Raw genomic sequence first — 14,284 nt, 5'->3', positions numbered from 1 at the left:
CACACACACACACACACACACACACACACACACACACACACACACACACACACACACACACACACACACACAGAGCAGAGAGACCACAGTGGACAGGATCTTCAGCTGCATTCACACCAAATCCGGCAATGCAGCACCTTCCCATAGGTTTGTATGGAAGTGTGCAGAGGTGTGGGCGTGTTTATTTGTGCTTTAGAACGTAACCGCCATGAAACATTAAGAAATTAACATTTTATCTCTCTGATTCACTGCTTTGTTCTCGCTACTGCCACTCCCTTACTTCATTCACTCCCTAGATTGCTTGACTACTGCTGCTTTCTCTCTCTCTCTTTCATGCTCTCAGCTCGCTCTGGTGTTGTTGAGCCAGGGAAAAGAGGCCAATTTGTTGTGTTTACAAACAGCAACCAACAAATCCTACATAGTATTCCTTTAAGTACACTGAACCAAATCTAGATTTTTAAATTTGATTAATTCAGTTAAAAGATGAGATAGTTCTTTCCTTCTTTCCACTGATTCATAAAGAGCACATAAGTAGGAAACTTGCCTTCTGTCCCCTCCTCCTCTTCCTCCTCCTGCTCCGTTTTACTCATGACTTTGTGGTGTGTAGGCATGCTGAAAGTGCTCCTGCGCATGGATTTCCTGCGCTTCACCCGGGAATACATGTCCATGTTTTCCTGCAAGAACAGGGCCTTAATGTTATCACTTGTGTTCATATTAGATTATCAGACAGTGGGACTTTTCAAGCTCTGGGTTGTGTGTTACAGCTGCACCACATTCACCTCCTCAGTGTCTCCAGTCCACATGCGAAGTCGCTCCACTTCACGGTTCTGCCTGATGCTGCTGATGTTGTCCATCTCCTGGAGGACAGCCTCAGCAGTGCTGCACATAAACACACAGAACCACACAGAATGACAAACTGAAGGCACCTTTACAGAAGCTTAACAGGGAACGTTCTTGTCTGGAGGAGTTATATGACCTACAATGTCGACAGTGCAGTTTTGAACAGTGACATTTTTGCTGTGTCGTCTCTTTACTCCAGCATATGGGATATGAAAAGAAAGAATAGCTATGAAGATAAAGTGCTGACTTTCATCTCTAATTTGAGGCGTTCACATCCATATTTTTTTAACAGAAGGGCATGATTTATAACTTAACTGATACACGGTTCAAAGATTTTGTATAAGTAGAGGATGTGAGTGCTCTTAAGACACCCTTAAAGCTGAAGGTCAACGTTATATCTTTAATCATGTTTTAGTTCAAATCCAATATTCTGGAAAATTGAGCCAAAAAAAAATGTCAAGTAGCTTTCTGAAGGAATCAGACCTGACCATTACCATCATAACAACCAAAAACAGTTAAATAAATGTGCTTGTTATGGTCCTTTTTGGACTTTTCTCAAGTATAAGAAGTCCACTTCCATTTGGTCAGAGATTAAACTGTATGCTCCTGAGTCCTGTATCTCTTCTGTTTGAGGAAAGCAAGAAAAGGTGTCAGTAGCGCATCTGCTAGCTTACCTGTTGACCAGCTGGTCAAACAGCAGGCTCTGATTGAGGTGTTCAAATTGGCTCTTCTTCACCCGGCAACTCCTCTTCAGCTCCACATGGCCATTCATGTGAGAGTGATCTCCCCCTCCACTCTCCTCATTCCGGTGACTCATATGGGCTGCAGCATCAACAATAATTAAATCAGAGATACATTTTCTAATTGCTATACATGCTATATGCTCTACATAACACTACAAAGAATGGACTGATTGAAAAAGATAAATTGCATTACCGTGCCCATTCTGCATTATACGAGATGACAACCTAGAAATAAAACAACAAAGTGAAAATCTGCACAGACTACAATTAATCACAAATCAGTCCCTCCAGGAAATCGCGATTTTGCGATCGCAATAATTAACGCAAATTCAAGGAATCTCTGCAATATTTGTGAGAGCTTGTAATTTTGCCAAATTACTGCAACTCTTCGGCATGAAATGTACCAAATCAACAGACCACTTGTGATTCGGACCATTTGTGGCAATTCAGTGCATTCAGCAAGGATTCAGGCATGCATTCAGGTGGACGATGGACAAATCTCACCTGCCAGCAAAAATGACCACCATAGACTGCCAAGCCATAGACCGAGCAAAACAATTCCAAAATGTTCCCAAATGAGGTTTGCATTCAGTTAGTCAGAAGAATTCAAGGTGATGCGTTGTTCAGACAGCAAAGAAGGACATAATCTACCTCAAACATAAAAATGGGCGCTTTGGAAATGAAACTATACTTTTATGTTAATGGGTGTATTTTAATGGAATTACTGACTGATTTTATTTGTCGCTAATGTTGAGCTGAAAGTTTATTTAATAAAGGCTTATAAATGGAACTCTTGTACAATATTTTTCTTTTTTATATAACTTTGAGCCCATGGTTCTCATGTTCAGAAAATAAATTCAAATTAGCACTGAAATATAGTTGTTTCTGCGATATGCAGTGTGATTTTTATCAAAGGAAGTGATTACATATGACTCTTCATTGGTAGTAGTTTAAAAAATAAATAAATAAATAATCGCATTATTTTCCTTTGCTTGCAATTTTTCCCAATTCCTGCAATTTTACCACAATAAGAGCACATAAAAATTGTAAATTGTATGACAAATTTTGAGAACAGCCACTGCAAAATCAAGCATTTTTGATCGCAATTATAAAAAATAAATAAATTCTGCAGAATCCTGGAGGGACTGACAAATAACACTATTTGAGAGCTCATATCACATCACATCTAGACCAACTCTGGATTACTTACACTTGCAGACAAACCAAAAAACTACATGACTTTAATACAACTTAATCTTGACACAATATATTTCTGCAGAAACCAATGTAGTAATATACTTGTCTATCATTATGCTGCACAATACAATCATAAAGTAAGACAAAATCCTGCAGCTGACCTAGTGCGGTAGGTGGGAATGTCCCAGCTGACCCTCTGGCCCTTAGTCTGAGGGGATGGGGAGGTATCACTGGAGCTGGGCTCAGAGGCGGTCTGCCGCCGCGTCCGCTTGGAAGGGGGAGCCAACCACGGGCTGCTGGTACTGCTCACATCACTACCGGCCTCCTTCTGATGAACATAAATACACCACACCAACGTTTAAGAAAAAGGAGGGAAGAGTGAACACAACAGTAACAAAAATCATAACATGAAGCAACAGAGAAAAGAGGATCTCACATACTGTCACAACATTTCACAAATATTTGCATTAAAAGAAATCACTGTGTCAATCATTGTATAAATCCAGAAACATGCATGACCAAACTGCTCACATAAAAATCAAATCCATAAAAACATAAGAAAGCAAGAACTCCAAATAGCAAGACCAGGTAAGAGTATCACGATGAGACGAGACATCTTGTACATAACTCCTCAGTGTATTCTCTGAATCACAACAGAGCCCCAACCAGACATATGCCCTTGATGTTCACGCCCTTCACAGCTTAACTTCCCTGCTGATATGAGAGCATATCTCACTGTTGTCATAGGCAACTGTCTGCAATGCCTGCAAAGGGGTTTGCCTGACTGGCTGGATAGATAGATGCAGACAGACTGCAAAGTGCAAGATGTACCATCAGTGAGCAAAGACTCAGAGGAGGCCTGATGGGGTTCATATTGGTACTGCCCAGTATTACTCCTCCTTTAAATCCAAACATTGTCACAAAAAGATTGTCACTCTTTAGTCCACGTTTACAAGAACAAACATTTACACACATCAAACTGCCACAGATATGTGACAGCGAAGAGTACACAAACAATCTGACTTCTAGAAATAAAACTGTGAGAGTGTAAGGTTTATTACTCTTAAGCCTTTTAATCACAGATCACATTTCATGTGCCATCAGTTAGCCTGGCTTGCAACCAGCTGGATTGGCCATAAGCCAGGAATGAGTCGAATTTTTTGAACCACAATTTAAGAAAGTATAAACCCTCGCCAAACAGCCCATTAAAACTCAAGAATGTGCTAATGACTATCAATAAATCATCAGATCGGTGAACTATAGGGTTTGTCTGTGTTGAGTGCTTTGATGATTGTAAATAACGCAGAAACAGGGAGCCTTGCCTTACATAATCTCAATGTTTACATTTTGAAACAAAGACTGTCAGACAGCTTGTAGGTCAGACGGACTGTGAGTAAAGCTGATGATTTAGTGTACATTTGGAATAAGTAAAGCAAAATCGTATAGCATTATATCAGTGCGTTTAAAACACTTACAGTAAAAACAGGATGTTTAGTGGTCTTTAAGGGTACTAATAACACAAAGTTCACCAAGTTCATACTTGCTAAATACGGGACATGAGCCAGCCAACTGTTGTGAACCTGGACTCCCTTCCCCCACTGTCAGCTAGCTGTTGGGCTAGCTGTACCCTATACACGCTAGCTTTAACTAACGCTATTTTTCTTCACGTTTGAGAAAATAACTGCTGTAATACTTCCAGGACGACGACATGAAGTAACGCTAGTGGCCCCGTGTCAAAATCCGAGTTGTCCTTATTTGAAAGGCTTATTTGTAGAGACAATGGTGAAACAAGTCCGCCGGGTAAAATTGCCAAACACAAAGGGAACTCAACTTAGGGCTAGCCGGGAGTTAACATCGCTAGCTTGTGATTTGACAGCTGTGCAATACGTTCAGGGCGAATGACACCCGTGTGAATCGCTCCATTCGTGTCTTTTGTTGTGTATCTGCGTGACTGTGCGGGTGTCAAGTCCAACACTGCTCGTATTTTTGCTGTGAATAATACATTGTGTGGAGCACCTTGAGGCCACGGCTACAGCTACCTAGCCAACTAGCAAGAGCCAGCTAGCTCGCCGGCAAAGAAAAGAAACCGGCTTACATGGTCTTCAGAGTTTCGCTCGTTTCTCGACGACGACCTAGTCCTCGAGGAGATGAAGGGACCGCTCCCTGGCCGTGAGCTTTTCCTTGTGTTCACCATGTTTGTTTTTTCTTTTGTCTGCCCTTACAGAGTCTCCCTAACCGGCTCCAAACACTGCCTCAGTGAGCGCAGCATCGAGGCGCCATTTCTCTCTCTCTCTCTCTCTCTCTCTCTCTCTCTCTCCCTCTCTCTCTCTTTCTCTCTCCCTCTCTCTCTTCCTCTCTCTCCCTTCTTCTGTCAAGTGAATGGGTCTGTTGAGCAGATGCATTAATTTTTGTTGACTGGACGTCTACTTCAAAGAACTAACATCATTGTTTTCATATGGATACTACATAAACATCAAAGAGACCATAATAGTCAATACTAATGTTTATGTAATGTTATGGGTCATAATAAATTGCAAGATGCAGCTGAGACAGAATTCCAGATGAAGTACAATGAAGTCACTGCTACATTAAAATAAGTATCAAGAAGCAGTGGTTTTCATAGTGAGTTCCTTGGACCCCCAGGGGACATTGAAGGGACTCCAGGGAGTCTCCAGCAACAAGGGGAGCAATTTATTTTCAGTATAATTCCATCCACAATACAATGACAGAATGTATGACTATTTTGATAATGGGTTTTATACACTTTATGTAAAAAAAACCCATCTAAAAGCAAAGATCTTAACAGATGGGGGACCCTGGGACAAAATCTTATCAAATTTGTGTCAGTTTAGGGATCCTTGACGTGAAAAAGTTTGACAACCACTGTCAAGAGGAATAAGGAAAGGAAATAAGGTCAAGAAAAATAAGAAGATAACGTCTGTAATCTTGAGTACACAGTGTACCCTTCAGATGAATATCGTGCTGTAGTGATTTTTAACTTTTTATTTTCTTGTTTTTAGTGGAGAGGAATATAAATTATAAAAGTTAAGCGGGGTGGGAGTCTTTTTGAAGCTGGCAGAGAACAGATGCAGACAGCAGTTACTGGAAAGACCAGATCTTCACTGTTTTCACAATTGACCATTACATGTTACAATCCACTCTCCTTAATTCTAAATGCTAATATCAAAAAAAGTATGTGATCTGTGTATTATAGTAATTATGTAAACATAAAACCTGGTCTTGAATCACGAAAAATGTGTTGATTCTGGAACAGTGGAAATATTTCATAAAAGCATTATTACTATCACCTTAAAAGGTTATTTTGTAGGATGTCAAATAACATGTTATTATTATTTTTGTTATCTGTCTCTACTGCAGGTGGGGCAATAACAGTGGAAAGTTTGAAATCTTTGATCAGATTAGGTTTGCTACAAAGTAAAAGTGACATTAAACAAAACTGTATTTTGCCAGGAAGTCCCTGTGATCCTCTCCAGATCCTCTGTGGGATCCCTTGACCCCAGTTTGGGGAGCACTGCTGAAACCCAAAACTGTGTGTGTATGTACTGTATGTGTGTGTGTTGCCAGTTCTATTTCTGGCATGACTGAAAATGCCACTGTGCTAGCCATCTGGTTCATCATTTTGTCTCAATCTATATTTATTTAGAAGCTAAAAAAAAAAACATTGCTTTATTTCCTTGTATTCCTATGACATTATATCCAAATGCATGAAGGTGTTGAGGACATAATCTGTGATTTAACTGTGAAGACATGAGTAAATGAACACAAGGTTGGAACCTTTTATCACTCTGATAATATACCACAGTGAATGATAATATTGAAGCAGATGTGATCATTATAATCTTGCTGAACCACAGATGCACCATGTGTTTCAAGAAGATTAACAGAAACGTAATCATAATACAACTCATTAATTTACTGATGAAAAGATGACAAGCACAAATATATATATATATATATATATATATATATATATATATATATATATATATATATATATATATATCATATTAGCCTAATTATTATCATTGTACACCCCATGATATGAGTATTTGAATGCAGTGCATTATTATTGTAGTGAATAATGATGTTAGCCTACAGGGATACAGTGGTGCGCCCCGCAGCTGGAGAGGCAAATACAATTATTTCACGATAGATAGATAGATAGATAGATAGATAGATAGATAGATAGATAGATAGATAGAATCTACTAGCATGCTGTTAATACATATTCAGTAATTTTTTTTATAGAGCAATATTGCCCTATGGGGGTGCCTTAGTGTATCAGGTGTGTTTACCATGCCATTTAACACTGTATCATCAGTTTCAATTGGAAGAGGATGTGCAGAGCTCAGCAGTATAGTATCATTACGACACTGGAGCCCGTTTTACGGCACTGCTTACGTCACGCATTGCTCAGCACAAGAGCTGCTGCTCGAAATTTATGGCTGCAGATGTGTAGCCCCGGATTAACCGAGAAAACGCGGACTGGTAAATCAGTATTTGACCTCAGCCTTATTACGCGCATGTAAATGAGCATCAGTTGTGTGTAAATGTATATATATATATATATAATCCATGTTATACACAGGTCCTGTATCTTTGGGTCTGCGTGCGTACTGTGCTCTGTGACGCCCACTTATATAATGAACGTTAAGGCTACAGGCTGTTTGTGGTGGTGTATGTTTACCAGTAACGTTATAGACCTTTATTAAAATGAAATGAACATTTATTGGGGCATTTTGTAACCGTCTAACTCACTAATTGTGTACATGTGAATGCTGTTTAATCAATTTACATGATAACCCGCCTAATAAAGGTGTACTAAAAATATACTCTGTAAAGCCGTTATGATGAAATGTGTTTTGCTCACGACTTTGCATGTTGTTTTCCCCCTTTAGATGGAAAACACAAAACGTCATGAAAGATATTGACACTGTGGGGGGTGAGAAAGATGAAAAGTGGTAAGTCTCATCAAATTGGTTGCATTGTTCCTTTAATTTCCTTATATTTAAAGGGAAGAGTTTAAAATGAGAGCCATACAGTAGCAATTCAACTCACTGGATGTTATGTTGGAGGTTAGTATTTTTTTTTAAGTGTGAAGCCCCTCAAATGACAAATCAATTTGCTTGAATGTTAATGTGTCACTGAGAGCACAGTCTTTTTCTGGTGGCACATTTTCTGGTTTAGAAACACATACCTATAGCATAATTTTGGGGTCGGGAACTAAATATTTTCTGTATAATAACCCCTGTGACTGGGAGGCAAGGTGAAGTTAATAAGGCATATAATGACTGAATTACACACCTGTCTATCCTTTAAAGGGTTGTCAATGAAGAAAATGAAGCGGAGGCTCCAATGAGGCGTAGCTTCTCGGTAGAAGACCTCCTTGATGAGGTGGAGAAGATCTGTTATGATGCCTCAGGGACTTCAAAGGTCAGAAACAAATTCTATTAATTAAATCTTCAGTCGATTCTTGAAATGTGCACCATGCAGCCATCACAGGAAAGCATCAACTTAAGCTTTTCAGAAATTAGAATTAATAACTATTGACTGTTACCTGTTTTGTGTAATAACTTTGTATGAATGCAATCATGACCTTATAGTCACAATGAATAAATAAATATACTAAATATATACATACAATATATATTTCATTGATTAAAAAGAACAGAGTGAGGCTGACATTTCTCGTATTACCAGCAGAGTGGCCACTTGAGCTGTTGACCAAGTGTGGAGTTCAGCTCCTACATGGATGATTGTGTCTCAGACTCATTAGAGCTCACTGTTGTGGCTTTCGTTCCAGGTGGAGATGGTGGTGAGGCTGTGGAAGGATGGCTTCACTGTAAACGATGAGGAGTTTCGCAGCTACTCCGTACCAGAAAACCAAGACTTCCTGGATGCCATCAAAAGGGGGTGAGTCTCATTCGGACAAGCCAGAATTTCCAAAGTCTTATAACGTTGTAATAAGTAAGGTTTTACAGTTTTAAAGCACAAAAGGACCATCATATATGAAGCCTCCATAGGTTTGTTGATTAATATTGATGACTTAACAGTTAGTTCTACATGTGATGAAATTTCTGGCTTTATTAATTCACTATTTGGTCTGAAACAAGCAGGTTCCCTCCCATTGTCAAACACTTGATGGTAGAGGACAGTGCTTCATGGGGAAAAAAAGTGTCAGTTTTTCGTTATTGTGGTTACTTCATCACTAGATATTTCATAACTCTGAAATTACATAAATACCAAATTAAGTTTCAGTTCTCTCTCTCTCGCTCCCTCTCTCTATATATTTATTTCTCTTTTTCTTTATTTAGATTCAACTTGTAGTTGCAAAATGAGGTCAGATGATGTGCATTGATTCATTGAGATTTGACCACAGACACAGGTTGCTGTTGGTCTGAAAGGGTTATTATTGAAAAAAAAAAAAGATTTCTCCGAGTTGTCCAATTTTTTTTTTTTTTTTCACCTCAGCTCAACATTGGTTTTTGGCACATTTCACCATGTCCGCTGATAACTGCCATTTCCTCTGTTAAGAAATACAAATTTAAACAAACAATGTATAGCTTTACATTACATAAAAACTTCTAAAATGTGTACATACAACATGTATAGAGAGATATCTAACTTATCTAACTCATATGTAACATAATGTCTGTCCCTGGTTCAATTCATCGGTTCAATCGTACAGTTGAACCCATCAGTCTCCAAAAGGAAATTAGCAGTAGAGATGTCCCTCCTACAGACCACGACCAGGCGACATAACATAGATAAAGCATAACGCTCATTAGTGTTCATTTGTCATATTGATTGATCTGACTAGAGTCAAAGCCTGGTCTTTAATCTGTCCCAGGGAGCTTCCGGCAGAGTGGGAGAGCAGAGCAGAAGAGGAAGAGCTGGAGATCAGCGTGGAGGATCTGACAGAGGAGAATTATGTTCCCAAGAAAAAAGCCTTTCACCCATTCAGTGGTCGAGGATACCGGCTTGGCAGGTCAGAGATTCTCATATCTGATAGTATTAACAGGGGAAACGTAAAATTTCAGAGCGTTATATATGTTAAAACATAATGTTTCCCTTCTATAAAGAATTATTTTGCATATAACATCTAATATTTGTTATAAATAATCACTGCTGAGTTGGCATTATTGTCTCAAATAGTGGCACAGATCACAAGATCTGAATCTATTATAGGAAGAGACTATTCTACTTTATACCACTAGGTGTCCTTCTAAACCCAGGTATCTAAAAACTGACAAGCAAATCTGACAAAGCAAGACAGTCACCCTGATGAAATGAGAGCCTCAACATTTTCAAAGCATCTTGTATGAGTAGAAAATTCTCTTGAGAGTCCAAAGAGGATTTTCTGTGAGATTTTATCTGCCCATACCAAGCAGTTATCCATGTAAGAAAACATATAATTCCTATGCTGTGTCTACTTTAAACTGGTGCTTAATCTGTTATTTTTTCTGTCCATTCCCAGTGTTGCACCCAGAGTAGTGGCCAGGTCACCATCTGTGCACGAGGATGGAGAATCTCCTCCTATTCCCATGGTAACACTAGACCACACCCTTCCTGTTACCTCCCTGCAGATCTGGTTGGCTGATGGCAGGAGATTGGTACAGAGGTTTAACCTATCACATCGGTGCGTATCACATTCTCAAGGCTCAAACATCTTCTTCTCAATCTGCGAGCTTGACATCATCAAATAATATCTACATATTAAAAACAAGAGTAACTACTCGGGGTAATAACATCTTGACTCTTCCCACCCCTGCTGTGCAGTCTGTAAATATCATAATCTCAAACATCGCAGGAAAGAAGTAACTCAAAAGATGACAAAAAGATTTTTGTTTGTTCTTGTTTTGGATGTGGCTAGGGGGTTTGTTTGAAGATTACGTAATGCTTTGTTCTAGTCTGGTGGAGTTGCAGGCATGGTGCATGTTATATCCCCTGCCACAGTGCATGGGGCTGCAGAAAACATAATCTGAGATGTAGCAACGGAGTGGATCTATAAAATCCCCAGAGAGGGATTGCGTAACTCTGATGCAGCATTTATATAACAGGGTTAGTAGCTAAAGGATGGAGAGGACTGAACCCCTCCAACCTCCAGCTAGCCTCAGTGTTAGCAGAAGAGCCGCCATAGGATCACTTGTATATGCTGGGTCGTAATAAATAATAGATGATGTTACTAGTATAGTACTTCAGAAAGAAATCATGTGTCACAAGAGAGAGTAGAGTCTTTGGCCGAGAATGCTCCTGAAAACAAACAATGAATGATGTTCAGTAGGGAATATTTCCAACTATCTTTCTCTAGTGTGTGTTTTTTTAAAATCTTCTGTCCAGATGCTTTGTCTTTAATTTTTGTCTGATTTTGGCTAGGATCACTGATGTTCAAGATTTTGTGGCACGCTGCCAGAGGAGCTGCCCACCTTTCATCCTGACGACATCACTTCCCTTCCGAGAGCTCAACGACAAAGAGTTAAGTCTTGAGGAGGCGGATTTGGCGAACGCTGTCATTGTCCAGAGACCCCTGAACACACAGGCTCCGTTTGGACACTCCTGACCAATCGGGCCCCATAATATACACAACACACCACCCACCCCTCTGTTGTTGTTTCTTGTTTTTTTTTTGGTTTTTATAGATGGATAGCTGATAGTAGACAAGCAGACAGGAAAGAGAGGGGGGCATGACATGCAACAAGGGTCCCTTGACACGCAACCAAAGTCGGTTGTGTGTCATGCGCAGTAACCACTCGGCTACCAGGGCGCTCCACCGCCCACCCCTCTTGACACCTCACCATCCCTCTGATTGTGGTCTCAAGGCCTCCTATACCGTAACTTATCACCTTCCTCAATTCAGCAGTTTGTGCTGCACTTGATGATTGTTATCTCCCTGTACAGTCTCTGTGTGGGATTATTTACAGTCTAATGGAGATGTTGTAAGTTAGTTACAAACATCTCAACCATCCCAGGTGCTGCCAAGGGTGCTGTTGTCAATGCTTACTTTGTCTTCTTCCTCCCGAGGACGGTGTTTACCTGCCAGAAGATCTCCCTAAATCCCTAAACTGCAAGAAAATGTCACCCATGCAGATGGTCATCCATGCGTGTCCATCTGTTGGTCTACCACATGTAACCCCCCCCCCCCCCCCCCCCCCCCCCCCCCCCCCCCCCATACGCACACACACATAAACAATACCACCACCAGCACCGCCAACCAACTCTCTAAAGTCTTCCCAAAATGTGATCATCAATTTTTCTGCACTATTAACTGCTAAAATAAGGGGCTGCTGTTTCAATTTTTATCCCTAGGTTTACAATTGTATTAAATGAACATATGATCTTTTATTTGCACATTATGATGATAAAAAAAAGAGAAAAGATAACAGCTTGTTATTTATGGTGGCCTGCCTGTTTAGGTCTATCAGTTGTTTTGTCATTTATTGTTTTTTCTTTCTTGTGTGAACATTTTTCCTTTGTCTTTGGGGGGGGGGCTATTTAAGTCAGAATGTGGAATGTATTATGTTATTTGACTTGTTACTTGACAGATGTTAAATCCATATTAACACTACCCAGGTGTTGTGTGAAGACTGCTGACAGAATTATTTCATAATTAGGGCATCCATCAGCTTCAGGAGATTATGATTATCATGGTGATTATGGCGTGACACCTAGCAGCACCTTACTTCATGTTGTTATGCAACATCTGTGCTGTCATTACAGATTTAATGGGGACTTAGACAAAGGAATCAGTGAGGGGCCACTGATGTCAAAGAAGTCCAAATTGGATGAATGATGACTTTACAGTGGTGTTTCTCAAGATGCTTAGCATGGGAAACATCTGATGGTAGTTTGTATAACCAAACTGGGTAGGACAGATCAGCAGCTTTGCAACAAAACTAATCAAGAAAGCTGGGGTAGAGAGATGGGGTAAAGTAAAGTTGAATCCTTGTTGGGTCTTTTTTTCCCCTCGTGAATGAGGCATCTTGTGTTTCTTGTCATGTCTAAGAGCATGCGTGTGCTTTTACATGAGTGCGTGTGCTTGCTTCTCCATCTCCAAGCTTTCTGCCTGGCCTCGGGAAGAAGGCGAACACCATTATCCATCTTCAATATTTAAAGCAATGGGAGGGTGGTGTACAGAACAGCAGAGGATGTGTGTTTGCTCATGGCTCAGGAGGAAGAAGAGATGACAGGCTCGGGATGGTCAAGGTCGTGGGAAGAAACTCAACGGCTGAAATGCCTTGAATAAAACCTTCTGAAAGATTAGCTTTCATGAGGCCATGCTGCACATTTACCTTTTTTACCTGAATGTGGAGGCTGTGGTTTTCACTTGGTTGTCAGCCAGAGGGGCTGTGGCTAAAGAGTAAAAGAGAGCACATTTCCTTTGTGCTACATATTTAATAAGGCTAAGCATGCAGGGAATTACTTTCCCTTTAACTCCCACATTTCCTTTCAGAATGACCCTTTTACTCGCGCAGCAGCCAACCTTTCATTTTGCACATTCCTCTTCACGCATTATCGGAAACATACCCATTCTAATGCAGGTCATATGCCTGACTTTTCTGCGGTGGTGCCTCTTTCATTGTCAATAATATGGTTTTGGTAGAGGGGTTTGCATGCTTGGAATTTATGGAGAGGTCCAGGTTCAGTAGTTGAGGTCTCCATGACATGTTTGATGTCATGCTCTGAGGAGAGGCTTACTGTGGAGAGTAAGCATCTTGCACTGAAAGAGCCGCTTATGAAAAGGAAAGCGTGTGTGGAAAAGGAAAGACTGAAAAATGTCTTATGAAAATAACATTACAAATGTGTGTAGAGTTGTATCTCATTCTCTAACCAGACAAAAGTGTGCAGAAAAGGCTTATTTTCTTTTCAGAGATGAGCCACAAAAAGAACAATTTTATTTCATAGAACTAATTAAAATTAAACCAAATAGTAATCCTACAATAAATGAAATGAGACTGGCACTGCAATCCTGCATTGCAATACTGCAAAACATTATGAGAATGTAGGCAACACTCCAGCCTGTCAATCAGATGTGTATAATGACTTCTGTGGTAGTTTTTAAAGTTATTAGAAATAACCGCATGTCAGGTGTGGCTGCATGGAGTTCGATAGAAGTGGATGTTCAGGAGCCAGAGACGGTCTAAAGGCTTAGTCACACCAGAAAGTAGCACAACAAAATTAATCTGTGCATGTAAACAAAATATGTGGTTCTAGAGGTTAGGTGACATTTCATTTCATTCAATAAAGAGTTCAACTGAAGTTGAAAAGAAATCTATCCAGGCTAACAAGCTTATTTAACTGTTGATTTACGGTCTTGTTGCTTGGTTGGTCATAGGACAATAACTTCACACAGATTATTCAAAAAAATGTAGCCAGTTTGTACCCGTCTTCTGTCTCAAAACTGTCTGCAAACCATTCCCTTCTTTCTAAAGCATTTTAAAATCCAATAGAGGAGGTTAAATAAAAGTAGATGGTGTAACACAGCT

General features: G+C 39.9%; 2 protein-coding genes across 6 annotated transcripts in view; one reads left to right on the top strand and one right to left on the bottom strand.

Annotated features, from left to right (window-relative positions):
- atad2b (ATPase family AAA domain containing 2B) overlaps nucleotides 1–5,481 on the bottom strand; it is an 81,940-nt gene extending 76,459 nt beyond the window's left edge. For all 3 annotated transcript variants that reach the window (XR_006092136.1, XR_006092135.1, XM_042391008.1), the window contains exons 1-6: nucleotides 4,876–5,481; nucleotides 2,942–3,108; nucleotides 1,777–1,808; nucleotides 1,515–1,662; nucleotides 780–879; nucleotides 545–674 (exon numbers count right to left, since the gene is read on the bottom strand). Coding sequence is in view for 1 of the 3 variants with exons in the window: in XM_042391008.1 (XP_042246942.1) it covers nucleotides 545–674; nucleotides 780–879; nucleotides 1,515–1,662; nucleotides 1,777–1,808; nucleotides 2,942–3,108; nucleotides 4,876–4,974 (676 nt within the window). In the remaining 2 variants the exon portion in view is untranslated. The remainder of the gene's footprint in view (nucleotides 1–544; nucleotides 675–779; nucleotides 880–1,514; nucleotides 1,663–1,776; nucleotides 1,809–2,941; nucleotides 3,109–4,875) is intronic.
- A 709-nt stretch (nucleotides 5,482–6,190) lies between these two features.
- Nucleotides 6,191–11,959, top strand: ubxn2a (UBX domain protein 2A). Of its 3 annotated transcripts, none has more exons than XM_042391017.1 (7): nucleotides 6,191–6,336; nucleotides 7,700–7,762; nucleotides 8,123–8,234; nucleotides 8,605–8,714; nucleotides 9,652–9,789; nucleotides 10,279–10,440; nucleotides 11,178–11,959. In XM_042391017.1, the coding sequence occupies exons 2-7, from the start codon at nucleotides 7,719–7,721 to the stop codon at nucleotides 11,359–11,361; spliced, it is 750 nt and encodes a 249-aa protein (XP_042246951.1). In that variant the 5' UTR covers nucleotides 6,191–6,336; nucleotides 7,700–7,718; the 3' UTR covers nucleotides 11,362–11,959. The 3 variants fall into 3 exon arrangements, with proteins under 3 accessions (XP_042246951.1, XP_042246950.1, XP_042246949.1); XM_042391016.1 differs by lacking the exon at nucleotides 6,191–6,336 and adding an exon at nucleotides 7,183–7,289; XM_042391015.1 differs by lacking the exon at nucleotides 6,191–6,336 and adding an exon at nucleotides 7,186–7,326.
- Nucleotides 11,960–14,284: the final 2,325 nt, after the last annotated feature.

Source organism: Thunnus maccoyii, chromosome 17 (assembly GCF_910596095.1).
Source record: "Thunnus maccoyii chromosome 17, fThuMac1.1, whole genome shotgun sequence".
Classification (NCBI taxonomy): Eukaryota; Metazoa; Chordata; class Actinopteri; order Scombriformes; family Scombridae; genus Thunnus; species Thunnus maccoyii.
This window is presented reverse-complemented; position numbering and strand designations above follow the sequence as displayed.

Excerpts from the sequence above, each read along its gene's own strand:
- ubxn2a (XM_042391015.1), top strand. The coding sequence starts at position 7,253 with ATGTGTAGCCCCGGATTAACCGAGAAAACGCGGACTGGTAAATCAGTA. Across the intron at positions 7,327-7,699 it reads CTCAGCCTTATTACGCGCAT|ATGGAAAACACAAAACGTCA; the intron begins GTAAATGAGCAT and ends TTCCCCCTTTAG. Across the intron at positions 7,763-8,122 it reads GGTGAGAAAGATGAAAAGTG|GGTTGTCAATGAAGAAAATG; the intron begins GTAAGTCTCATC and ends TATCCTTTAAAG.